Genomic DNA, 26,006 nt, shown 5'->3' with positions numbered 1-26,006 from the left:
GTGAGCGCGGAAACAGCGTTCCCTATCAGAGTGTTTATGTAAGTGCTTTGTAAGTACATGCCACTGATCATGATTATCATCACCATAATCAGTTCTTGATAAAGTGCTGCCGTCCGCTGCGTGAGAACCACTGTTGCAGTAAAAAAAAAAAGTGCAGAGTAGGAAGAATCGTCGAAATCTAACGATATACGTTGTTGTTGTTTTTTTTTTTTATTCATAGCACAATGTCTTTCTCTGTACTTAAGAGAATCGCTAAGCCCTCAACAAATTTACGTCTTACCGCGGTTCAGCGTTGCAGATAGCCGCTGGCGCAGATAAATTTCAGGGCTTTTGGTTTGTGTCAGAAAATATTGCAGCATTTTTTTCTTTGCCCGTGAAGATGTCTTCATGGCTCGTTTACGTTGTACGGGGCCGCTATGTAGCGCTGGCGTAAAAGAAATGAAAAAAAAAAACGTCGCTCGATCTCTATCTGAGTAGAAATAAACAATCCATGACAAAAATCCGCTTTTAACTTTGTCATTCTGGAAACAGTATTGGCTTTTGTCAAGTTGAGAGGCGATGCTGAAAACGTCTGAAATAAGCTTTGATTATTGTGATGAACGATAGGAACGACTTTATTTGGTTTAGTCTTGGCGGCGAAATAAGGCTCGGCCAGTGCGCGATGAGCAGCGCGAAGTACCCAGCGACGATATCTCTCCTAAAAGTTCTCGTAGTGGTGGTCGAAAAGAGCGCCTTCCTTTCTGTTCAACTCGTCGCACGCTGTCTGGACGCTGCGCGTCATGGCGAACGGCCCGCAGCTGAAGACGCCGAACCGTGAGACCTACAGAAAGAGAGAGAGAGAGAGACATTAAGGGAAGGTGGCAAAAAAAGAAAACTGTGTTCTTTCAATTATTCAGCAAGTGCGGGTGTTCTTCCGTTGCTTACACATCTTTATACTTGGCTCTATACGGTGTCGAACTTTCGATACAGGGCAAACCTTTTGCTTCAGACAACTAAAGCAAATCACTGTCTCGCTCTGCCTCCATAGATTATTAAAGTCATGAGGGTTCTGTGTCAGACAAAAGTCGTAGGTAAACATCATTCCCCGACTACAATAAAAAAAGTAAAACAATAAAAGGTATAGGAAAGAAACTTGCACTTTAGTTTTACTTTCTTTTTTCAAGTCAGAGAATGAAGTTTATCCGGGGCTTCTGTCTAACACACAGACCTCATGAATGTAATAATCTATCGAGGCAGGATGTAGCCATGAATTGCTTCAACTGTCTAAAGCAAAAACACACCCTGGTTTCTCATACTCGCACACTAGGTAAATTCGACTTCTATCCTTTACTTTTACCGCCGAAATTTCGACTGTCTTCGAATTTTTCTATAAAGGCGGTTGCGGCGCAACGCTCCAAGTTAAATCGTTTTTCACCCGCTGCGGCGGCTCTGCGGTAACGCTCCGCTACTGGGAACGAAATCGCGCTTTTGGTTCCCAGCCGCGTCGGCCGCATTCCGGTTCGGTCAGGCGGCAGAAACGCACGTGTACCGTGCATTCGGTACCCGTGAAAGAAGTCCAGGCGGCCGAATTAATCCGTAGGCACAGTCCCCCCCCCCCCTCGTCCCTTTCCTCCCCTCTCCTTACGACGTATTTCACAGCGCTGTGTAGCTTTGGTATGTTAATCCGTGTCAGTCAACCAATACTGCTTTTTTGTTTCATTTATCAATCGAGCACAATCATGTAGGCTATACTGTCGGCCACTGTCAGACAGCTGTACGGAAACGGGTGTTCAGTTTGCAGGCTCACCGTAGGGTGCTCCAGCTGTAGCGAGTCTAGGAAACCAGAGAAGTCGGGCCGCCCGAAGTGGGTGATCGCCCTCAGCCCGGTGAACAGACTCCGGTTCGATATCCTCTGGAAGTGCCGCTCACAAATGTACTGAAAGGGAGCGAAAACAAGGGTAGCACACGCATAACTCAGTGCTTATATTTCGCTTGTTTGGTCCAAGTTCTAAGACCTCGAAAGAAGAACATTTATCTGTCTCAAAAAACAATAAAAAAAGAATAAAAAAAGAAACAATAGGTGATTGCTATTTACCCATGGCCTTCTATAATGTAATACCGCGGAGATAGTCAATCTTTCATGTCAAGTACCAGCAGACCATTCACGGCATTCTACTACTTGCCTTGAGGTTCTCTCAGAAGACGGCTTATTTTTTATAATCATTTCGGCACAGAAATGACTTGCCTTTATAAAACTTTCATATTCATCGTGTCAATAAACAAAAATAATCACCCCAAGCGCCCCTTGAATGTGCAATGTCTAAGTGTCCCATGATGCTGTACACATGCACGAAACAAAAGCCTTGCAAAAGAACAATAGTAATTCAACTATTGTCCGACCAGGGCTTTCAGGACACAGGACTAACCGAGATAGAAATAAACCAGGGGTGTGAGAATATTCGAAACTTTCGAATAACGCATCGACTAGTGTCCTATTTGATTCGGTCTTCGAATCGAATAGTCCATAATCGTAAATGCGAATATTTTTCTAATACTTTTCGAATATTTCAAAACGTCAACTGCGCCCAAATAAATATAAAATTTGAGCAAGACTACGCTAAATTTTCACCCCCACGGCCATAGGTAAGACATTAAACATGACAACTGGCTTAGCGAAGCAGGCTATGTCACTTCGGTAGCCATACTATGCAGGCTGTACAGCAATCATTCGCGCTCTCTGAAGAGCCCTGTGCATGCGAAGAAACTACACATATGTGCTACTAATGCTCCATTTGTGCTTTTAATAGGCAACGCTTGATAATGTACTATGCAATAACGGCAACTTGCTAACTTTAACAATACTGGGATGTGGACACCTTCTTATATTAATTTTAATAACGGCTATTCGTTATTCGAAAACTATTGGAAAAGTATTCGATATTCGATTCGCTTCTGGCGCTGTTCGATTCATGTTCCGAGCTTCGTTATGTATATAGCTCAATTTCCTGCCGCGCACCGTACCACTCACAATACAGCAGACCAAGCACGTTCAACAAAAGAAAATCTTTTTTTAGTTAAACGAGTAGCGATTTCTTTTTCTGCACATTTTATCTAAAAGAACGTGCAGCTGCAGTCAACGTTACTGCACTGAGGTTGACAGCATGCTCCACGGCGAAACGCAGGAACTCTGCAAAGTAAAGCTACAGATCGTCGAATGCTGCTAACGCCTCCGTTGATGTTAAAATTCTTGGTTCATTTACAGGATCTTAACTGTTGCCTCCGTTGACATTCGCGTTTTTCCCGCCAAGATGGCTTTGAAAACGTCGTCAGCCGTCAGTTGCGATTGTACCATCACGTCGTCATCAACTGAGACGTATTCGTCAGCCGTTGCACCCGCTGATGCGTACACAACAAGCAGCGCATGAGCTGAGCGGTTCCTGGAGCAGTGCAGCAGGACTACTGCTGACATCGACCAGCTCGTCAAGCGCGTCGTTACAGCTCCGCCGGTAGCGCTAGTCCAGAGCTCATGCACATCGGAGACGTCTGCGCAGGGCAATGGCGGCACCACGCTTTGTGGAATTCGTTGTAAAGCAAAGAATAAGCCGTCGAGGACGCCGAAATGTCTTCGTTGCACGGGCAAATTTGTTGTAGTTGTCTTTGTTGTAGAGGCTTTCACGATACATATGAAAGATAATTCGGCCGGGACATAATCAATTCTTTGCTATACAGGGCGTTCGACCGCATCTACAAAACCCCTATTCTCTATGTATAAGTGCGCCTGCTGTAGTAAATAGATAAGTAAATATATGATCAAACTTAAGCTGAGGCTTTGATGAAGGGCGTTCGGCAAAGTGCACCGAGCGTTTGGAAGAGCGACACATTTGGCCCTCGTATAGCTTCACCTCGATCCGAATGAGCGCGCTAGGTGGCTTACCAGCATGGTGGTCCTGAGGTCGAACTTGTGGTAGAACTGCGTGATGAAGATGTGCACGCTGACGAAGTCCTTGGCGTCTCGCTCCTCGACCTGGCGGATGATGTCGGTCATCCACTCGAAGTGTTTCTGGGTACGCGTGACCCAGATGAAGTAGACCTTCTTGCACGAAACGTGGCCCCCGGTGCGACTCGAGGCTCGCTGTGCGATGTCCTTGAGGATAGAGGCGAACGGTGTGACGCCTATGCCTCCGCCCACGAGCACGGACACCTCGAAGCGGAACCAGTCCTGGTGGCCTCCGCCGAACGGACCGTCCAGGTAAATCTGCGCTCGGTGGCCGCATTCACACGACGCGTTCAGTAGTCGTATGACGTTACCGCGGTTTGTCCGTGGTCGGCGGTCGTATCCGCATGCCGTATCCAATGACGTCATCTCTGTTCCCATGACTTTGTACGGTTAGCACATTTAAAAGCTGCGCCTCATTCGATTCACGCATCTCCAGTGGCTCGATTTGAGCGGTTAGCAGAACAACAGTATGAGCTCCGCGAAGTCATGTGTGCACTCCGTATGCGAATCTGAGCCAAACTTTTACGTCTACTGGTGATGGACTGTCAAGTAGACATCACGCATCGAGCAAATGAATAGCGTTGGGCACAATTGAGGGGAGAAAAGTAGAAAAGTCTTTACAAAGTACACGAAACAATAACACGATTCGGGAAAACGCTGAGCGTGCGCAAAGTACGCATTTAACACCTCCAGCACATCATTAAAGCCTGTATCTCTCTCTACGACGTCAAGTCATGGTATCGCCTGATTTGACATAACGCGGCTTTATACAGTAAGCCTGTGGAAAAAAAAAAGTACATCGAAGCAGCTGATCATGCAGACTACGTATCAACTAGAGGTACGAATACGAGATGCTCTCACGAGTGTTTCTCCGCAGTTTCTGCAGAATTCCGAGGACGCAAACCTAAACCTCCCCACTGTATTTCGGACAACGGCGTGGCCTAGTAGCCACTTTAGACAGCCAACGTATTCTCCATCGCTGTTGAGCAGAACATGACAAGTCTCGCCAAAATCAGCTTACAATATTGTGCATTATTCGAAATTTACAATAGGCGCTGTCTTCCAGAATATTTCCGAGTTCCAAGCACATACTTCTATCATGTATCTCGGAAGTAAGATGACCTTGTTTTCTTATGAGAAAAAAAATAAAAATAAAAGAGAACTAACTTCCCCCTTGCTAAGCTATACTGCGCGTATGTACGATCGCATGACCCTTTTGTGAAAAAAAAAAGGTACGATGCATATTGTGCTGTTGCTGAAATGAAAGCTTGCGCTCTCTATTTTCGCAAACAGTTGTGAAAGCTCAACCAGCCTCAACATTTTTTTTCTGAAGTGCGAGGCAACCGATTCCCGGAAACATTCGCGTTTAGGCTGTGGTATGTATAAGTTTTATGTCGACAACGTTCACATGCATATTTATGACTTATGCGGGCAAAATGTACTACATGCAAGTTCATCATGGTAAGTTTTTGCTGTACTGGGACAAACTGCCTTTTCTCTCGGTCATTCATGAGTACGCGAAAGCCTCGATCATGGCAAATGTGTTCTCTTGCATGATTCAACTATTCTGCTGGCTTGAAAGACTAAACCACTCATCGGCTGAGGAAGATGCCAGTATAAGATTACTGCCCAAGATCGTTCATCGCTTCTCGCACAATAAGGATTGCCGAAATTTCCAGCTGTGCGTCGTTAGCACGCACTCGCAGAGACGCAGTTTACGAAGTGCGACGTCTGAGATAGAAAAAAAATATTTCCTATCTATGAGCTCGCTGCCTAAATTTCAAATACGTTATACTTGCGCTATTGTACGCGACCAGCATAGCGCTGTACAGCTTTAATGGCTGAAAACTAAAACTGGAATCATATATTGAACATTTAACATTGAACTTTGACCCTACCTGTACGTTTATCCTCCCTCGTACGGTTCAAGGCAAGTCGTTAGACGCCGCACTGGCTTCGGTTCGAAGCTTCGAAATTAATTTGCCACTTGTTTCGCTGATAAAACGGGGCTGCACTTGTCGATGTTGATGCTGACTCCTTTCAGAAATAGGCAACCTCTTTTTCCTTTCCTATAATCGGCGCAGTCACTTCGCAATACTGAGCACCGATCATCTGCCTCAATATCTCGAAAGGGTTCAGAATTCAGAATTAAATTTTGTTACCGTATTCGAAGTTAATGCAAAATGCAATGTACAGGAGGATGTCCCGGAGTCGGGAACTGAATTGGGACCTCCTGTACATGGCATACACAAATGGAAAGGTAAACGCTGGCACGCATGCATACCTTGGGGTAGCCCTTGTCCGGCAGGTTGCTGGGGTCGTAGATCTTGCGCAGGTTGATGGTCCACGGGCCCAGCGCTCTGATGTGCACGCTCAGGTTGTCCTCGTGCGGCGCAGAGGAAAGCGTGAACGGGTGGTACTCAGAGCCGTTGAGGCCCAAACTGGCGATGCGCACCCACTGGCCGCTGCGGTACTCGAAGCTGGGTGGACGCTTCATCAGCAGCATGGTGACATCTGTGCTCATAGACGCGGCGTCAAGATGTCACTCAAGGGTAAGCAATTAATAGCGAAGAGGCAATAGAAGAGAAAGAGTCCAAACTTCGATTCGCTTCACGAGTGACTTATAGTGGCTTGGACATGAGTTTCGAAATTCTGACAGACACAAAAAGAACTGTTTGTTTACAAAAAAGGAGCGCCAAGTCTCTACTGTGGGAACCGTAAATTCCTCAAACATTTGCTGTGTGACTGGAACAATGGCAGGAAAGACATGTATCGTCAGCATAAATTGAAACGTAAACCGAAAGAAGCCGATCACAACGCATTTTAACCGTGTAATCGCTTTCAGTTTATAAGCATGGTGTAATCCCAAGTATACATTTTTTATCCTTAATCTAGCCACATTTATAAGTGCACGCGACATGGCAACACATGTTAGTCGTTTTATACTTGTTCACATTTGAATTTATGCTGGTATAATACACTGAGAACATGCGTATATCAAAGAGGATACCTGGCTGTATATAGTTCAGAACGCCTATTGTAGTGTTTGTTTTTGTTTTATTGCAACGTCAGTTATACAGACGCTCAAGGTGCGTTTCTGTAGTCGCCGCCGCGGCCGCCGTCGTGTTATCCCACTAGGGCGCATGCGCGGCTCATACGCGCGGAAGGTTAGAGGACCTCCGGAGACGCGGAGTTGGTTCGGCTGCAAAAACGGTGAGGCGAGGAGAGAGAGAGAGAGAGAGAGCTCTGTGACGTGAGTGTGTGTCTTCTTTGTGGCTGTGCCTTCGCGCAACAGTATGTCGTTAAGTAAACAGCATCTATCCCAACCAGGAGTCCTCATGCAGATTATTTTAATGAAGGTAGAGAGGTGAGCCTGAGCTAGGACGCTAGCCTGTTAGTCTGCTAGCCTGCTACTCTGCCTACAGCGAGGGTGAATGGGGACGTAGAAGAGTTATGAGGGATGATGGTGACAAAAGAGGGTTCTAGTACTGCGAAGGCAACTTCAGCGTTCTGATGATCATCAAGAAATTCGAAAAATGTCATCGGAAATGTCATCGGCGTCCAGAGCTTGGGTGGAGTGGCTATTCCAATTTAAGTTTCATGAAAACGAGCGAAGGAGAAGCTGGTGTGTGGGCTTCTCCTGCATGAGCAGCACAGGTGCCAAGAAAAGTCTTCGCAGTATGTAAAGAGCTGGGATAAGCGGCTCCAGTACGTCGAGGGCCTGCACGGTGTTTCTAGAGGCCCTGAGTATGGTGACCTCAGAGAATCACGCGCATTGATTCAAGTAGGTGTTTGCGCATTTTCTTGGTACTTTCCTTTTTATTAATTTTAGCTCCTTGCTTGCCTATACTTTCGCCAGCTTTACTAACCCTATCATCTGCTTCTTGACGTAAAAGTACACTACGGCACGGTGTCATGCACAGGGCAGCAAAGGCCCCCACTTGCGTGGAATAATAAGCGCAAACTTTAAACGGGACAGTGAGGCAGACAACGGACTTACCTGTCTAAAGTTTGCGCTTATTATTCCAAGAAAGAATGAACCGACTAGCCCAGCAACATGTTCTATTAAAGGGCACTCCGTGTCTGTACCAGACAGTGGCGATGAATATTCTGTATGTGCTCTGAGCGACCTTGAATTCTCAGTAGGAGCTGTTACCGTCGTATTCGAAGCCGACACAGGCAGATGTAGACCTGGCGCCTGCGCCCCGATATGCAGTTCTGAAGTGGCTGGGTGGCGCTTTTTCTCGCGATCGTTCTTTTTCTTGGCGAACAGGTTGAGCATCCTCTCAAGATGTATCCATTGCCATTTTTTTCTCGGAGAATACGAACTTCCCGTTCCATCTTTGGGCAATCCTTCGGCGTCGCTTCATGAGGGCAAGGACAGTTGGGACGAGGCGAAATGAACGCACCGTCAGCGCTACGCTCAAGCTGCTCGGTAGTGGAACCAGGACAGCGTTCTACCTTACGCTGCTGGCATGAGCTTGGCGCGTACAGGAACTGCTGGTCTGATCGGTATCACTCGCGGCTCTCTGTGTGGCCACATTCCAGCGTCGTAGGTCGATACGGCGGGAGCGCACATGAAGCCTGTTCGTTCGGCACGCTGCTATATAGCAGCCCCTCGGGACAATAGAAACGTCAAGCTACCGGTATCTAATATTTCAATAGGCGATGACTAACGCCGAAGTCCTCATGACGACACTCCTCATGACGACAGCGTTGTGAGCCGCCTGGTAGCTGCCGCGGCGCTGTTCCTTCGGCCCAGCAGCAGTTGCCCTGCCTGCCGCTTCGCTCCAACGTGTCGCACCCGCGTATAGTTTGAACACCGTCCGAGGAGTTCAAGGGCAACACTATACCCTGCCATCGCTGTCGATGCTTCGCTCTTCTGACGAAACTGCCAGTTTGTGTTTCTTTGAGAGAGCTGGAGGGGAGGAGGATGCTCTGAGACCGGAAAAGTTCTCCGAGGATTATTCTGCGACATGACAGCTGTATGACTGCATGACTGTATGACTGCATGACTTAGCAAGTATCAGCGAGTTAAGTTTCAGCACACGCATCTGCTGCGATTCGTGGCGTGAATACCGATTATTTGTTAACTGGTTAGTTTAATAGTGATTATTCTGCAGATCCGAAGGTTCCATCTCAACACAAAAGGCAACGCGAAGGCGCTGTGTATATTTGCTGAACATGGAGTGTATAAGATTTGAAACTATAATTAGTCTCTGAAAAAAATTCAGTCACAGATTCCAAAAGATCACGAAGCTCATGAAGAATTCAGTGAATGTAGCTCTATCCGCTCAATCGGAAGCAGAACGCTCACACGGCTTTCATTTCATAAGGATATTTTAAGTGTGCGTAAGGAATACGACCTTCTCGAAAACCGAGTAGGTTGTCGATGAATGATGAACGCTACATTAAGTGTGGGAAAGTGCAACGGCTTTGCGACTGCATCGTCGTAGACTGGCCGGCCAACCATGGGCTAGTCTGCAGCTTGCTGTTACGCTCACGAACACAGAATTCTTACATTTTATCGAGGGGCAGCGCAAGATAGTGTATTGTGACATTAACCAGCCTGTTAGTGGCGCAATCTATCGAAAGGTAGCCTTAGACTGTGGCTCCTGGAATACCCGTAGGGAACGTCCACCTTCCAGAAGCACTGGGATTCAAAGCTGATGAAAGCTGATTAAATCATTAACTGCTTGCTCAGCAGTCGAGACAAGCAAGATGCTAAATTGGAGTGTAAGTGTAGTGAAAGCAGGGACGATATTGATCGAGCCTGAGTCGCTACAGGCGTAGGTAACTGCACAATACAGAGAGAGAGATATTAAGGAAGAGATATCAGATCAGTGAGAGATTGGCAAAATGCTAGATGGCAATAGATGTATATAATGTGAAATTATCTCAAACAGGCTAGGTGATTATTTGTCGCCGCCCAGCTTCGAAGCAGATGCCAATAGAAATAATCATCATTATAATCATTTTAAATCCTTTTCTCCTTCAGTCAGAATATGCATATATTACTCGCCCGTCACAAAGGATGTTGCCACAAGTTCAGTTCAGTGAGATCGGCATATTTGAGGCCTTCGCCGGTCATGACAGCTCCTGGGGAAAGTCGTCAATTATTATCTTTTTTTTTTCATCGTCCATCAGTAACTTTCTTTGTCCCCTTCGTCCAGGAATAGCAGCTAAACAGAATCTGTTCTGAATTACCTTCCTGCTTTTTGCTTGTTTCTTTCTCTATGTACCTACATTAACTTGTCACTGTTGTTTGCTGCGTGACTTAGTTAATGCACTAGAGCAAACCCAAACGCTTTCGCGTGTTTATTACACCGCCTCTGCAGTATTCTCGAACACGGCTCGGAATCCGGTATATTTGTTTTAGTCTGTCAAGCGGCGGTAATTACGACTGGAAGCGAGACCAGCTACATTAGGACCAAACGGCTCAACTCTTACAAGCAACACTGCAGTGTCGTCGCTACCGTATTAAAATCCGAAAATAGAGGAGTCTGCTTGCTTCCGAGTACATGGACACGGCAGGTGACACTGTGCTTACCGGACGGTAAGTGTTCGGCGCGGATGACCGAGATCTCGACCTTCTTGCGACTGAGCGAGACCAGCCGGTCGAGGACGTAGAGCACCAGGGGTCCCAGGAAGAAATAGTAGAAGATCGGCGGCTGCACCAGGCGCCCGAGGCCGTGGAGCACCATGAGGATGTAGAAGACCGGGTACAAGTTGTGCGTGTTCCAGAATGCGTTGAACACGTGGCGCCGTGCGAACGGCATGGCGAACACGTACATCACCGACAGCAGCATCAGCAGGAACACCCCCGTCAGTCCTGCGACATTCGGTTGATTTCAGTTCGTTGCCCTAAGTACCCCTAATAAATGGGCATTACATAAGTTAGACACATACATTAGGAAAATATACACACAAGCGATACAAGTATAATCATGTTGAATTATGAGCATAATAGCATCAGGTGGGAACAGACTATACCTACAATACAGATAAAAAATTGCAGGTACGCAGCCGATTATTCAAAGCGTGTTAAATTTAAATTATCTGATTTTTACGCGTTGAAACCGTAATCTGATTATAAAGCACGCCGTAGTGAGGGACTCCAGAATAATTTTTACCTCTTAGGTTTCTTTAATAATGCACGTCCAATGCAAGGTAAGCCAAGTTGTTTTTTGCATTCCGCACCCATTAAAATGCAGCCGCTGCAACCGGGATCGAACTTCCGACCTAGAGCTCAGCAGTGCGACGCTTTAAAGGATGTTTTGCGTGCCAGTGACGGGGGCTAGGAATGATAGTGCTTTTTGTTTAATTCTTTTATGCGCCCATTCACTTTCACATCCACAGTATGGGCTTTCTAAGCTGCAGGTTTGCCTTCGCCTAAACGTTGTTTGCGACCATCCTTATCGATTCCCTTTATCAGTTGTGGTAACACTGACATGTCTGATACGGCATATGTAAGCGTGTTATCATCTAGATTTTATTCGGGCTTGAAAAATTTAGCCTCATTCCATCGGTGCTAATTTCCTGTCGCAATTCTAATAGTATGCTTGAAGCCAAGGCTCCTAAGGCGGTGCAACTGGTGCAGCAGCGAGCTCTGTTTATTATATAGGCATGTTTTGTCCTGATCCCCAGTGTCATCCTGGAAGCCATCGCCTGTATTCGCATTGTAATGACTTTTGTAACCAGCTTTTTACTACTTATATACATAGTGTAAAACTGCCGCATGTGTACTTGATCCATTTACTCATTTAACTGGCACAATCTTTGTGCTTACAATTTTTTAGAGCGCAGAATTTTTTTTTTTTACCTGTCATGGTGGCGAAGCACCAGTAGTGGAACTTGGGTAGCTCGTCCGTCCTGCGAATGAGTCGAAACTCTATTCAAGCCTCTGTCATAACACAGACATAAAATGTGATGCGCATAGAAATACGTTACAGGGCTGGAGTCCTGAAGTACGAATCGGACACGTGACACTCACGCATGGTAATATTCTCTGAAGAGGCATGTCAGGTCATCCGCAGTCTGCGTGGAGATATGGTAGAAGTTAAGGGCGTGTCCCACGCTGTGGATAACTGAAATGATAGGTCAGAACAGCGGCGATGATCACCAGAAAATGTGAATATTGTAAATAATTATTTGTGCTTTCAATTTCCCGCGTGCACATAAAGAAGCATATATGTCTGTTTGGTGACGTAAACCAATCTCTATAACTCTTCACATAGGGCGATAACAAAATGTTCCTGCTTCATGGTAGGCCTCACGTTCTGGCTGTGCCTTAGCATACACTTTCAGCCGTGCCACTTATGTCACTGAGCAATCTAATCGAGCCGTTATTGTGGTGAACAGCGAACGAAAGTAGAGACGCTATCCTTCTTCAAGTAAATTTGCTGGCGCAAGTGGCCTATTTGTTTATTTCACATGCTTCTAACCCCAACGCTCTACGGGTCATAGCGGAGCATATGGGTCACAGCAGCGACGTTTTTATTCCTTAAACTTCTACGAGGATAAGGTGGCTCTACCGTTTGTAACGTATTCTGTGGTAAACAAATCTTCGTGCAATAATGTTAAACGTACTTACATTGTACAAAAGAAGAGCAGTTAAAGGACGACTCTCCGAGATCTTATATATCATTGCGCACGCTGGAATTCTCATTTGTTCGTTCACTGTATCGTTAACTGGCAAGCGCGTCTATGTATTTTTTAACGAGCACTAAAAGGCGAATGGCGTCTGAGGGTATATGATGTTTGCACTGACCTGAAAAGATGCCGGCCCATATGGCTATGTACAGATGCATGGGAATGGCCGAGTCGAAGGGCACGTATTGGTGGAGGAAGGTGTCGCGCAGGAAGGTGATGCTGTTCCTGCACATGGTCAGCAGCAGCGTCGAGTAGGTGAACATCTGGGCGCTCGCCGCGCCACGGGTTATGGTGACGCCGTAGCCGGCGATCTGCCGCAGGCCGCCGTGTTCACGCTCCACTGAGTAATCTGCGCCGTGCGATATCGCACTAAGCTAAGTTGATATGCATATGCTGTTGCACACAAGCTGGCCATCCTGACCACCAGCGCCGACAGCTGATTCCAGGCGCAGCCACATTTGTCGACGGAAGATATCAAACCGAAAAGAAAGGACTTGTAGAGCTGAAAACATTTGAAACACGCGGGCCCACTGCTTGATCTGCCGAGATAGATAACGGCACAGCGTATACAATCGAACAGATTTAAAAAGGCAGCTGAGCAAGCATTGTACACGGATATCATTCAATTATGGGCATGATGGATACTGCGAGCGTTGAAGACAACGAATCCTGATATATATCGGCCATTGTGTAGCCACACACACAGTAAGCATCCATCGTGGTGGCTTTGCTGTTAGCGCTCTACATGGGGCCCTGCATAGTGCTCTGCTGTGGAGAATGAGATCATACGTTCGATGTCTGGCCTCAACGGCCGTAGTTAGTTGAGCGGGGGTTGCAAGAACGCCTGTGTCGGGCTGACATCTCATAACACCATACATATATCTGAGTCATCAAAACAAGCTGACAGACCTTCACTAAGACTTAGAGCGGCACAGCCTGTCCTTTAGGTGTAAATATCAATCGACTCACAGTAGGCTCGCTCGCTGAAGATGGCGAACAGCACGAGTGTGTACAGGGTGAGCCAGAAGATCTCCAGTCGGTGGTTCTCGCCGAACTTGCCCACCGCGACCAGGTAGCGGGACAAGGCCGATTCTTGCTCGTAGTTGACCTTGCGGGGTAGCGCCAGCGGCTGCACGTTCAGCCGGCTGCGAGTCGACTGGCCCGTTGCCTCAGCAGCCAGCGCGGCAGCGGCCGTGGGTGCGTCGCTCTTGCCGCCGAAGTAACTGGCGCGAGAAAGGTGGCGGGGACAGACTTGTTCATTCATTGTTCATGAAACCTCAAGGCCAATCACTATCTTCATGAAACGGGCGCACATGCCTACATTTAAATTCATTCTAACGTTATACCGCGTGGCAACCCCAAACAAATAAAGAAAAAGAAAGAAAGAAACATCTACACTACTATTGCCACCTCTAAGGAATATACCCAATGAGCTCTTAAGAAATCCCGGGAGTCTCTACGTACGCCACGAAAGGTTCCTACGCTAAGAGAGCAGAACGAATCCTTCTTTTCGTCGTTTGTTAAGCGGAGGTCACATTTGACGTCTTATTGAACGATACTATGATGTTTAACTACTGCCAGGGCATGTTTAAAATGTATATCACTAATATTGTTTCTAGCGCGTTGTAAGGCCCGACAGTGGGAGTGTGTAAATCTTGCACTACCAAGTGCGACGTTAACAAAAACGTTATGCACTGAAGCGAAGCCTTGAGTGCCTGCAAATGAAATGCCGATAAGGTGCTTTACGAGGAATATTCTACAGATAGCAGACTGAGTAGACATTTTGGCAAGTAATGATGGCAGGAGTCCCTACGTCTTCTCGGAAAAAATACCAGGGCTTCCCTACAGAACTAAAAATCCGCAAGAAAGTCCCAGAGTTCAATGGGACGCGGTTACAGGTGGTAGCATCGTAGATTCCCGCTAACACTTCTGGTTCCGCCCCAAGGCTGAGAGAGCTATTCAACTTGCATGTGATGGCTGAGGAATGGTCTTGTGCGTTCTACTATAGGATGGGTTGGGGGGGGGGGGGGGGGGGCATGTTTGAAGCGATAAAGTTAAAGACCGATCCTTTTTCTTTCTTATGCGAACGGCTGTAACTACTCTCAAGCAACACAATCATTGTTCAGATGCCCTAGCAGGAAGATGACGCTTGAAACAACAGTCGTTACTAGAGAACACAGGATTGGTGTCATTTAAGGCGTTGGGTTACTGTTTACAATGCCACGGAGCTCTCAAGGAGACAAAGGCCGCTTACCTGTAAGCCCGGACGAGAGTGTTCTGGGCGCGGTAGACGACGCTATTTCTGTTCATTGACGGTGGAGGTGCCCCTCTGAAGGTAGACACTGCGGTGAAAAAAAGGTAGAGATCTGCGCTTTACTTAAGCCTTTGAAAAACAAATGACAATGTGGGAGCGATTGCGATTGTTCTTCAAGTGCCGGTAGTTGAGACGCCGCGCGTTGAGAGTATTATTTATGTGCTGTCACAGTGTAGGCATACCCGCAGCCATTTTCACTTTTATGTCGGACATTTGTGCGTATTCAAAGCATTCCGCCAAAGAAACATCGGGGCACTATAAGTGAGCGTGACAGCCCTTGCCTCTGTCGCTTGTCGCGGCAAGTTACTTTTCTCCGTCTGTATCCCTGAACACAGCAATGGCATTGGAAACCTAGTGCTGCCACCATTCGTCATAATAGCTATATGCCTACTATTTGTACAGACAACATACCGTCAAAGTTGAGCTGTGTATAACCGAGCTGGTCCTTGTGGCTGGATAGTAGCATTTGGAAGTCTTCCAGCGTGATGGTCTGCTTCTTCTCCAATCCAGCTTCCTTAAACATGGAGCTGATCAGTTCGTTCAGCTTCTCCTGCGACAAACTTTGGTTGGCCAGCTCCAGCAGTGATCTGTATGGAGACAAAAATGAGCAGTCACGTTTAGTTACAGGATCTCCTCATCATAAACTGTAGCTCAGCGAATGCAGGTTGAACGTTCGAGAAGTATGGAAGCAGAGGTCCTCAAGCAAAAAATGTTTGGCGTCACACCCTTGACTACTATAAGTAAGTAGGTTGTTGTCAGGAGGAAGAATAACTCATACTCCCTAAATGTAGAAAAAAATAATAATATTTCAGCAACCTTTTGTTTGAAAGAAAGCGTTGTGGATTCAAACAGTAATTTTAGGCCATAGTACGTAACTATAATTTAATTTTGCTACAGCTCCCTTTTTTTTTAATTCTACGCCACTGCGTTTGAGACTATTAACGCATTTCCTTTTTTCATTTGTTACTTGTGTGAGGCCTACATCTCCTTCTGTGTGCCCAAACTCCACTGAGAGTATGTGCCATCTGACCGAAGATATAACAAAAAAAAATCTCACTGCCCTTCCACTCTGTGAAGAAGGATGACCAGCGAAGCTGTGTTTGTAGGCCTCTTAATGGCGAAGTTCACCTACGCTGCCGTTTGGCCCGGCATTGCACTATCTTCGGGATCCGTCCACGTATGGGGAGTGCTTAACGCCTGCTTCACCTCCGCCGCGCGTCGGCCCGGTATTGCACTATCTTCGGGATTGGACCACGCATGGAGAGTGCTTAACGCCTGCGTCACCTCCACTGCGGGTCGGCCCGGAATTCCACTATCTTCGGGATCTGAACATGTATGGGGAGTGCTTAACGCTCGTTTTACCTCCGCCGCGGGTCGGCTCGGCATTGCACTATTTTCGGGATCGGCCCACGTTTTGTGTCTACACACGTACACGTTCCTGGGGGAAGTAGCCCTTAACAGCTTCGCTGTAAAATTGGATTTCTCTTTGTGTGTCTTAAATTGTTAATTAATTAATCAATTAAGTAATTAATTGTTTGTATAATTAAACGTGACGACGACGAACGCGAGAGCAGTGGCACGAGCGCGTTCGCGCGGTAGCCCCGAGGGGCGCCAACGAGCCAGCTGTGGAAGAAAACGATGACGCTGGAGCCATCCTGATAATGATAGTTTTCTGTTAACACACAGACACGATCCTAGGGGAAGTAGTCCTTAACGGCTTCGCTGTGAAAGAAAGTCGCAGTTTCGCTCTAAAGGCGAAGCATTCATTGCGATAGCAACTTAGTAGACAGCTATACGAAGGATAATAGTCTTATCGGCCGTATGAACTTGGAAATATTCGCTTACTAACTAAATTAACAAGCACGATGTCAGCGTGCGCAGGCAGACATGAACACATCACACTCGATGACCGAGGACACTTGCTGTCAGGACACTGGCGTGAGGTCGCGCGACTGCAGCAGCGAGCGAAGTGACCTTCGTGCTGTCTATAGCTTCAAAGCAAACTGAGCGGCGAGAACACAGCACGCACAAAAGTATGAGCCGTCTGCAGATCGCTTTCAAGATAGGACATGCGCGACCGCGCACGGCAGCGCAAAGTACGCTGTTGCTACCGGAGTGGAACGCCGCCTCCCCCTCCCTCCCGCGCTGCATCCCTGCTTGCCTCCCTTGCGCGCGCGAGGTTGAGCCGTGATCGACAGTTCCCCTTGGGCGCGGTCGCGAAATACGCAGTAGCTGCTGGAGAGTAACGTCCCCCTCCCTCCCGCCCATCCTTCTATAGCCTTTCGCGCGACGGAAGACTGCACGTTTCCTCTACGCTTTCCTCCCTAGCGTGCGCGAGATTGAGCCGTAGTCGCCGGCTCCTCTCGCGCGATTTCACTCGCACCACATCATACGCTGCGCGGCGACGGCGTTTTAGACCTTGGACTTATGCGGAACATCACGCCGACGCCGGCGTAAGAAGTGCGCCTGGAATGTCCATATAATTGCTATCGTAATAAAACAATTAAGGGTCTACATTATGCTTGTTAGGAAGTATAATATACATAGAATTGAACATGCTCTCAGGAACGGAGGAAGCCTAAAAGCAGCGAAGAAGAAACTAGGAATTCGCAAGAATCAGATGTATGCGTTAAGAGACAAAGCCGGCAATATAATTACTAATATGGATGAGATAGTTCAAGTGGCAGAGGAGTTCTATAGAGATTTATACAGTACCAGTGGCACCCACGACGTTAACGGAAGAGAGAATAGTCTAGAGGAATTTGAAATCCCAGAAGTAACGCCGGAAGAAGTAAAGAAAGCCTTGGAAGCTATGCAAAGGGGGAAGGCAGCTGGGGAGGATCAGCTAACAGCAGATTTGTTGAAGGATGGTGGGCAGATTGTTCTAGAAAAACTGGCCACCCTGTATATGCAACGCCTCATGACCTCGAGCGTACCGGAATCTTGGAAGAACGCTAACATAATCCTAATCCATAAGAAAGGGGATGCCAAAGACTTGAAAAATTATAGACCGATCAGCTTACTGTCCGTTGCCTACAAAGTATTTACTAAGGTAATCGCAAATAGAATCAGGAACACCTTAGACTTCTGTCAACCAAAGGACCAGGCAGGATTCCGTAAAGGCTACTCAACAATAGACCATATTCACACTATCAGTCGGGTGATAGAGAAATGTGCGGAATATAACCAACCGTTATATATAGCTTTCATTGATTACGAGAAAGCGTTTGATTCAGTCGAAACCTCAGCAGTCATGGAGGCATTACGGAATCAGGGTGTAGACGAGCCGTATGTAAAAATACTGAAAGATATATATAGCGGCTCCACAGCCACCGTAGTCCTCCATAAAGAAAGCAACAAAATCCCAATAAAGAAAGGAGTCAGGCAGGGAGATACGATCTCTCCAATGCTATTCGCAGCGTGTTTAGAGGAGGTATTCAGAGACCTGGATTGGGAAGAATTGGGGATAAGAGTTAATGGCGAATACCTTAGTAACTTGCGATTCGCTGATGCTATTGCCTTGCTTAGTAACTCAGGGGACCAATTGCAATGCATGCTCACTGATCTGGAGAGGCAAAGCAGAAGGGTGGGTCTAAAAATTAATCTGCGGAAAACTAAAGTAATGTTTAACAGTCTCGGGTAGAGAACAGCAGTTTACGATAGGTAGCGAGGCACTGGAAGTGGTAAGGGAATACATCTACTTAGGGCAGGTAGTGACCGCGGACCGGATCATGAGACTGAAATAATCAGGAGAATAAGAATGGGCTGGGGTGCGTTTGGCAGACATTCTCAGATCATGAACAGCAGGTTGCCATTATCCCTCAAGAGAAAAGTGTATAACATCTGTGTCTTACCAGTACTCACGTACGGGGCAGAAGCCTGAAGGCTTACGAAAAGGGTTCCATACTTAAATTGAGGACGACGCAACGAGCTATGGAAAGAAGAATTATGGGTGTAACGTTAAGGGATAAGAAAAGAGCAGATTGGGTGAGGGAACAAGCGCGAGTTAATGACATCTCAGTTGAAATCAAGAAAAAGAAATGGGCATGGGCAGGACATGTAATGAGGAGGGAAGATAACCGATGGTCATTAAGGATAATGGACTGGATTCCAAGGGAAGGGAAGCGTAGCAGGGGGTGGCAGAAAGTTAGGTGGGCGGATGAGATTAAGAAGTTTGCAGGGACGACATGGCCACAATTAGTACATGACCGGGGTAGTTGGAGAAGTATGGGAGAGGCATTTGCCCTGCAGTGGGCGGAACCAGGCTGCTGCTGCTGCTGCTGCTGCTGCTGCTGCTGCTGCTGATGATGATGATGTTGTTGTTAATGATGCTTGCGGTGACACTTACTTGATCATGTTTGCGAACTCGCTGCGCGATAGTTTTCCTGAGTGGTCGATGTCGTACATGTCGAACATGAGCTTAGTCTTGTCTTCCGCAGATCCTGGAAAGAGGGAATGGGATGCATTCACGCAAATTTGTTTCGGATATATATTAGCACAGCAACGAGAGTCGATGACTAACTGCCACTCTCGCAGCCGGTCCGATCATATCGAAAATTTACCAGTGTACTGCTCAACGCGAAACTTGCAGACAGTAAAAGAGTCCTAAACCATAAGTCCCTTCAAGACCCTCGCACATACGTTTTCGTATTGTTATACGAAGTTGTCAAGTTGGTGTGATGCGCAATTTGTGTCGGCGGCACAGTGTACAAGATGCTGGCGCCATCTGACCGAAGCTAGAGAGATCTCTTCCTCAGGCCAGCAACTGCCAGCAACTGCCGTGCTGCAGTGACGAGGGCGAGTCCTCTTCGAAACGTTGCCTTTAACAATATTTCTTGTTCTAACCACTGTTTAAAGACTTGCCGACAGCCAAGCATATATCAAATGGCCACCGGAAAAATAAGAGCAAGTACGCCACGCTTGAAGCATTTAGCAATACGTAAGACGAATGTGACACCAGTGTGTCCCGCATTCGCTAAAGCACGTTCATTAGGGTCAGCGCATGTGATCTTGTTGTACAAAATTTACTTCATAGCACGTGCGGCTGTAAATCTGACCGTGTATTGCGGCTCTTATAGCACCACCATCGCCCCGGCTCTCCAGAGGGTGAGCGGAACACTCGCCATCGGTCTGTAAAACTCCAGTGATTCCACAGGAGCTCCGCATTATGGTCAAGAAAGAACTGTGGTGACACTGACGTAACATTAATGTTTATGATTGTACACCTTTGGCGAAGATGACGATCATGTCGAGGAATTCCCTGAAGGATATGTAGCCGTTGTTGTCGAAGTCTACCAAGGCGAACATCTGCTGGACGAACGTCGAGTCCGGATGCATAGAGAGGGCGGCGGCGAACTCGGTTTGCGTCAGCTCCAGGTTGACGATGTCCCGTGCCTGGGCTGCGTCCAGCTGCAGGATCTCCTTCTGGTCGTGCTCGATGCCGAACGCCTGCGTATCGCGCACACGGCCGCCACAAGTATTTCGTTAAAGTAGCCATACATTTGTGCCACTATACCACCGCTCTCTATTCACTGCCTGCAATAGTTGTTATGGGGTCTTGTCCGCATACGAGATGATGTTGGCGCTCATCATAGGTATCACCAAATGGTTCAAGCGTCGCGTAACTCATTTTTTAATTTTTTCCGGTGCCCATGGCTCCCCTGACCTGCTTAGGGGGGAGGGGAGACGGAAATCGAGTGCACAGTCGTTGTTTCCCTTTTCTATGAGTACCTCCGATGGTTCATTATGGCTTTTGTTGAACAGAGAATCGCGCTGCATACCAGCTATGCTTCCATCGTTCAGAAGTGCTCAAAACAACGCACGTTCATGCTTTTAAAAATTTGAGGGCAGGATGTGTCAGCACTATACAACCTTTCCTTATGGTACCAATTATTGTTATCATCACGAGTTGTCAACTTCTACTGCCTTGAAAAGTACGATGCTGAATTTTTGTGGAAATTCTCTATTTCTAAAACGATGCAACTTAATTATTTGTGTGTTTTTGTGCTAAGGGGCGTTCTGAAAAAAAGTCTGCAGTTACATGACTGCGCGACGATCAGCATCTTGCGGATAGTTTGCTCGCCCTCACCTCCCACCCTCTTCCCCCTAACGGCAATCCCTGCGCACGCCTACGATGCACCGTGTTCGGCTCATTATGGTACCGGCGACAGGCTAGATAGCGATACATATACTAAAACCCGAATAAATCAAACAGGCCAAGGGACTGTTTGTCCTCGCCCAGTCCCAAAGTGGATGCCAATCATCGTCATTATCATTATCATTATGTTGAACAACAACATCACAGGTGCGAGTGGGGTGAAAGAAGAGCTCATCGCTGTAAAAGTATCCACATTTGTCTCCTTTGCGCGCACCTGAGCGAAGACGACCCGGAAGAACTTGTCGAGCTGCTTCTTTCGGTGCTCGAGGGTGATGGCGTCTCGAAGCAGAACGCTCTCTTCCAACTGTCGTCTCTCGCGCCCTACGCCGATGTTGCCCAGGAACTCCTCGACCCGCGCCACGAACGACTCCATCTCGCCGAGGGCGTCGAACTTGAGCACCTGCACCGTCGTATTGCAGTGGCGAAGGTTTGAAGTGAGCTAAGCGATCGGATGCAAGGCTTCTGCTTCTCACGCTGCATGCGCACAAGTAATGAGCAGGACATTTTTTGCACGCTTTAATGGACTGAGTGTAGAGGGCCCGAAGCATCATATTAAACTAACTCCCTGAATCCCTTATTTCCGTTCTTTCTTATTACTTGCAGCAAGCCTTAAAAAATTACAACACGACAATTCTGCGGGGAGAGCAGTTCTGTGCCGCCGGGTGAGTGCGTGACATACATGCATGTGTCATTTTTGTGTTGTCTCCCTCCCTCCCTTTTTAATTCTCTCTTGCTACTTCACTCACCATGCCCTCTCCCTTACTCCCACGTTCTTCACTTACTTCTTATCCTCTATACACCTTTTCTCTTCTAGAGTCTGCAGGCGTTGTGACCCTCCTTGTGGCAGTATAGGCAGTTAACTCTTTTTCTTTTCTGTGATTGTTTTATGTACGAATAAATAATAATAATAATAATAATAATAAGGAGAAGAAGAAGCAGAAGAATAACACGAAATATTTCCTGCTACGCCAACGTCTCTTCAATTAACAGCTATCAAAATGAAATTCCTAATGGTTAAAAGAGTTTTCTTATTCGCTCAATGTTACAGCTGCTAGGCGCCAATGCAACCGCTATCATCAACTGCAGACGGGAATGGCATCATCAAGGCGCAAAGACTGCACAAATACTGCGCGCGTGCTTCAAACGAAAAAAAAAATTAACCGACGATTACGATACTCCCTAATGCGAAATTTGAGCGCAGTTCTATACGTGTTTTCATTTTGCGTGTCAATATTTTGTATTATGGTTATATAGGTTCATACTAAGAAGAGAACGCTGTGAGTAGCGCGCTTTGTTTCCACAGGGCCGACGCGCGCTACTCTGGCGCCATATCGTAGCCATCGTCACCGCAAAGCCCGTCTTGCGGGGCACTGCGCTTCTCACGCTTTTGTTTCGCCAACGACGAGAGCGGCCCTTCGTCGCGGGGAAATCGCGCACCAGTGTCAACGACGTCACCACCTGAGGGAGCGTCACATCGAGCCTTACTCGTAGCCGTTAGCCATCGCCCCTTGCAAGAGCAGTGATACACGTCACACACGCTGGTACCGCGGACTGCACTCAGCAGCTGACGTCGGAGACGAGCGTAGCCACCCTGCCCCCTCCCTCCCTCGGAAGCGCAGATGAGATCGTCCACGCGGCAGCGGATGCCATAGAGTTTCATACTATAGTTAACTCTATGGTGGATGCCGTGGCTGCATGCAACTCAGCGCATGCGCAGGCCGTCTCCCTTCCGCTCCTTCTGAGCCTCATGCTTTCACTGTACCGTCCTCCTCCATTTTCCTCCTCGTGCGCTCTTCTTTCATTCTTTCCTCCGCGTTCGCTTTCATCTTTCGCCTGTGCTCGTTCGCTCGGTTACGAGGTATAACGCCGCCGACGAGGCACGCCGACGCTGAACGCAGGAACGCTCAACGCTTAAGAGCTGCGCTCTAAAACACTCTAACTGCAAATCACCGATGTGTCTGTGGAACTCTATATAACCAAAATAAAACGAATGACACAAGCTCATTTTCCTGTTTGTATTTAAAGCGCGATTGTATAGAGTTTATTGATGTGAAAGCTTCATATGGCTCATTGAGCGAAGAAGCCGGCGTCCGGCGTCTGTAGCACCGAAACGGAGCCTAAATTCCCATTGGCTGCGACGCTACGTCACTAGCGCGCCTCGACGGAGCAGAGTGGGCGAAAAGGAACGCCTACTGCCGTAGTAGCGCGCCAGGTTTTGCATGAGGGGAGAGGGCATCGCCTCGACGGCAAATCACCCTCGCTCTCGGAAGCCTGTGTTATTAGGGCGTTACTTGTCAGCGCAAGCTCTCGCCGGCGCTCTAACTGCGCCTCGGTAAGGCCAAATCAAAACGCACCAAGCGTCTCAACGCACTCGCTTCCCGCGAGGAGTTCATAACTCGCAGGACCGCTCGGCGGCATTCAAGTGGACATTAATGCCCTCGCATTAACAACTCACAAGGAGTGCTTAGATGTCCTCGGAGTTTTTCGCGTCGCTCTGTTGCGACACCTGCAATGTGCGGACATCTGTGAGAAAGTAAAAAAAAAGAAAACATAATTATGTTACGCAATACTCAAACGCAAACCCCTTTTGCAGCTGCCGTTTTTTGGGTGAGCACACCACGAAAAATCCCGGCAATTTAAAGGCTAACAGCTGCGCTGTAAAAAGAAAAAAATCAGCAGCACGAGTATGAAAGGACTGTTCATCACGATATACAGTGCTCACAAGCAATCCTCCAAGCGTACGGTTTTGTTCAAAGGCCGAAAACAGGTCCAAGTGCAATGAGCACGTACCAGGTCATATTCCTTTGGCAGTCTGAGCATGAAGAAGTGGCGGCGCTTGGATGACGCTACTTGGATGACGACCGACTGGACCTTGCTGAAGTCGATGCTGCGCAAGGGTGCCCCACTGGTCGCGTTGCTCATCACTAGGCTTCGTTTGTCAGCCATCAGGCGCGCCACCACGCTCCGGTAGCCCTGGCGGGGACCCTGCCACTCTCGCACTGCGCGCATTGGCAGTGACAGTGAGTGAGTGAGTGAGTGAGTGAGTGAGTGAGTGAGTGAGTGAGTGAGTGAGTGAGCGAGTGAGCGAGTGAGCGAGTGAGTGAGTGAGTGAGTGAGTGAGTGAGTGAGTGAGTGAGTGAGTGAGTGAGTGAGTGAGTGAGCGTGCGAGCGTGAGCTGAGAGAAAATGAGTTTGTTAATGAACATTGCACTAACGACAAACAAAACAACACAAAAACGTGTGAAACGTCGTCGATACGGGATCGCAAGTAGCGCAGGGAAGTTATTCCCTGCGTTGTGTTACTATGAACCGGGATCATAGATTTAATTGTGGCACAGTTCCACTTCTCTAAGAGAGAACCTGCATCACGCCATTGTAAAGTATGCGTTGGTCAAAATGGAAATACTGGAGCGTGTTCCTGTCGATTATGAATTTTTTCACCTTTCATTTTATGCCATTCATTATTCCAGCAAAGGCGAAGAAAGCGAAAACTATGGCGTGCAAGAGGCGCGCAGCCTGATAGTGTCATGCAGTACCTGAATGAACAAACACGCGCGGCATGGCATCCTGCATATCGAAATCCGATATCTGGGGCCATGCTTATAGTTTCATACTGCTGGTGAACACTCACAGATGGCGGTGTCCTTGGCTCCAGAACGTGTGCGGCGCCTGTTGAGCTTCTTGCGCTCCTCGGCCACCAAGCGCCTCCTCCTGTCCGCCAGAAAAAGTAGGAGCAGCACGCAGCCTGGAATCGCAAGAATGCATGCCAGTTGCGCAGTAAATCATACAGTTAACCAAGTACTTAACAGAAACGAAGTTAATTTGGCTTAGACTTGGTTAGCTTTCGGCCCTTTGAGTTTGAAATGGTATAAGTATCGACATTATTTAGGGAAGAGCTGGACGTAAATTCTGCTCATTTATTGCATTGTGCGTTTATCCTACATTTGAAGGAAATAGCGTTAAAACATAACGGTGACGAGAGGAGCCAAGCACGGCCTGTTTTAACGTTGTTTCCTTCGAGTTCAGTAATGTACCAACTAGCCCAATCCAGCACGTTCTTGTATTTAAATCAGGACATCCCGAGACAATGTTTTCTATTAATGCGGCGTTCGCCCTGTGGTGATAAGTGGCGTATTCTCTCTTGCAAATGACGTAAGCACGCGCGTTGGCAAACGGGTAGCCGTTCGCTTCGACACTTCCATAATGGCAGCTCTTATGGGCTCTTGAGTAGGTAGTTTGAATATTTCTTGATTGGTCAACTTGATCACGTTAAAATTAAAACTGCAGGAGTACCACAAGGAACTCGCACCGCGATCCCTATAGGTTCTGATACCGGCTGCAGGAGAACCGAAATTACAGTTAGTGAACCGTGTATCTTTAACTACGCACTACCGCCTTTTAACTTTTATTCACTTTAATGTGATTAGTTTGTGCACAGGGGAATTTTGGGCTAGAGCTGCCCTTATTCAACAGGCATGGTTTTTAGCGCGTCTACAGAATGACCAGTAAGTTTTCATATAGACAGGATGGTTTCGCACGTGAACTGTCATTCTGTGTCGGACAAGCTGTTTTAACGGTCTCCTCTACCTGGAAAGTGGTGTTTACGAACACGCAACGCCTGTTGGGCGTGTTCCCAAATGCGTTCAGCGTCAGTGTATGCGGGGCCCGGCTATCACGTTGTCCATTTCCTGCGAGACGGGTGCAGGTCTGAGGGGTCATTTTCCTGCTTTTTTTCTTTAAGTACTACGAATTTGACGAAAGAATAATTCACATCAAGACACGAAAACAAACATGCAGCTTTGCATACTGTATATTGTGACTATGTTCCTACCTAAATATTTACCGCTTGAAGTTTCGTGGTAGAATAAGGTCCATTCGCAAAGAGAACACATGACCGTTAATACAGCA

At 47.4% G+C, this 26,006-nt stretch overlaps 2 protein-coding genes across 3 annotated transcripts in view; one reads left to right on the top strand and one right to left on the bottom strand.

Moving 5' to 3' along the window:
- Positions 1-26,006, top strand: part of LOC126542073 (dual oxidase maturation factor 1-like) — a 92,403-nt gene that overhangs the window by 25,701 nt on the left and 40,696 nt on the right. The window contains exon 1 of one of the 2 annotated variants that reach the window (XM_050189069.3): positions 6,445-6,528. The exons of the other annotated variant lie outside the window; for it this stretch is intronic. The gene's annotated coding sequence lies outside the window, so the exon portion shown is untranslated. Of the gene's footprint in view, positions 1-6,444; positions 6,529-26,006 lie in introns of those variants that run through there. 2 annotated transcript variants of the gene reach the window in all.
- LOC126542058 (dual oxidase 2-like) overlaps positions 597-26,006 on the bottom strand; it is a 46,944-nt gene continuing 21,534 nt past the window's right edge. The window contains exons 15-30 of the mRNA XM_050189035.3: positions 24,730-24,843; positions 23,890-24,098; positions 21,314-21,499; positions 20,168-20,390; positions 19,291-19,384; positions 15,354-15,529; positions 14,883-14,970; positions 13,598-13,851; positions 12,747-12,977; positions 11,970-12,063; positions 11,799-11,848; positions 10,527-10,808; positions 6,261-6,490; positions 3,914-4,234; positions 1,787-1,915; positions 597-820 (exon numbers count right to left, since the gene is read on the bottom strand). Of these exons, the coding sequence (XP_050044992.2) occupies positions 698-820; positions 1,787-1,915; positions 3,914-4,234; positions 6,261-6,490; positions 10,527-10,808; positions 11,799-11,848; positions 11,970-12,063; positions 12,747-12,977; positions 13,598-13,851; positions 14,883-14,970; positions 15,354-15,529; positions 19,291-19,384; positions 20,168-20,390; positions 21,314-21,499; positions 23,890-24,098; positions 24,730-24,843 (2,804 nt within the window). The 3' untranslated portion in view covers positions 597-697. The remainder of the gene's footprint in view (positions 821-1,786; positions 1,916-3,913; positions 4,235-6,260; positions 6,491-10,526; positions 10,809-11,798; positions 11,849-11,969; positions 12,064-12,746; positions 12,978-13,597; positions 13,852-14,882; positions 14,971-15,353; positions 15,530-19,290; positions 19,385-20,167; positions 20,391-21,313; positions 21,500-23,889; positions 24,099-24,729; positions 24,844-26,006) is intronic.

The sequence above is a fragment of the Dermacentor andersoni genome, chromosome 2 (assembly GCF_023375885.2).
Source record: "Dermacentor andersoni chromosome 2, qqDerAnde1_hic_scaffold, whole genome shotgun sequence".
Taxonomy (NCBI): domain Eukaryota; kingdom Metazoa; phylum Arthropoda; class Arachnida; order Ixodida; family Ixodidae; genus Dermacentor; species Dermacentor andersoni.
This window is presented reverse-complemented; position numbering and strand designations above follow the sequence as displayed.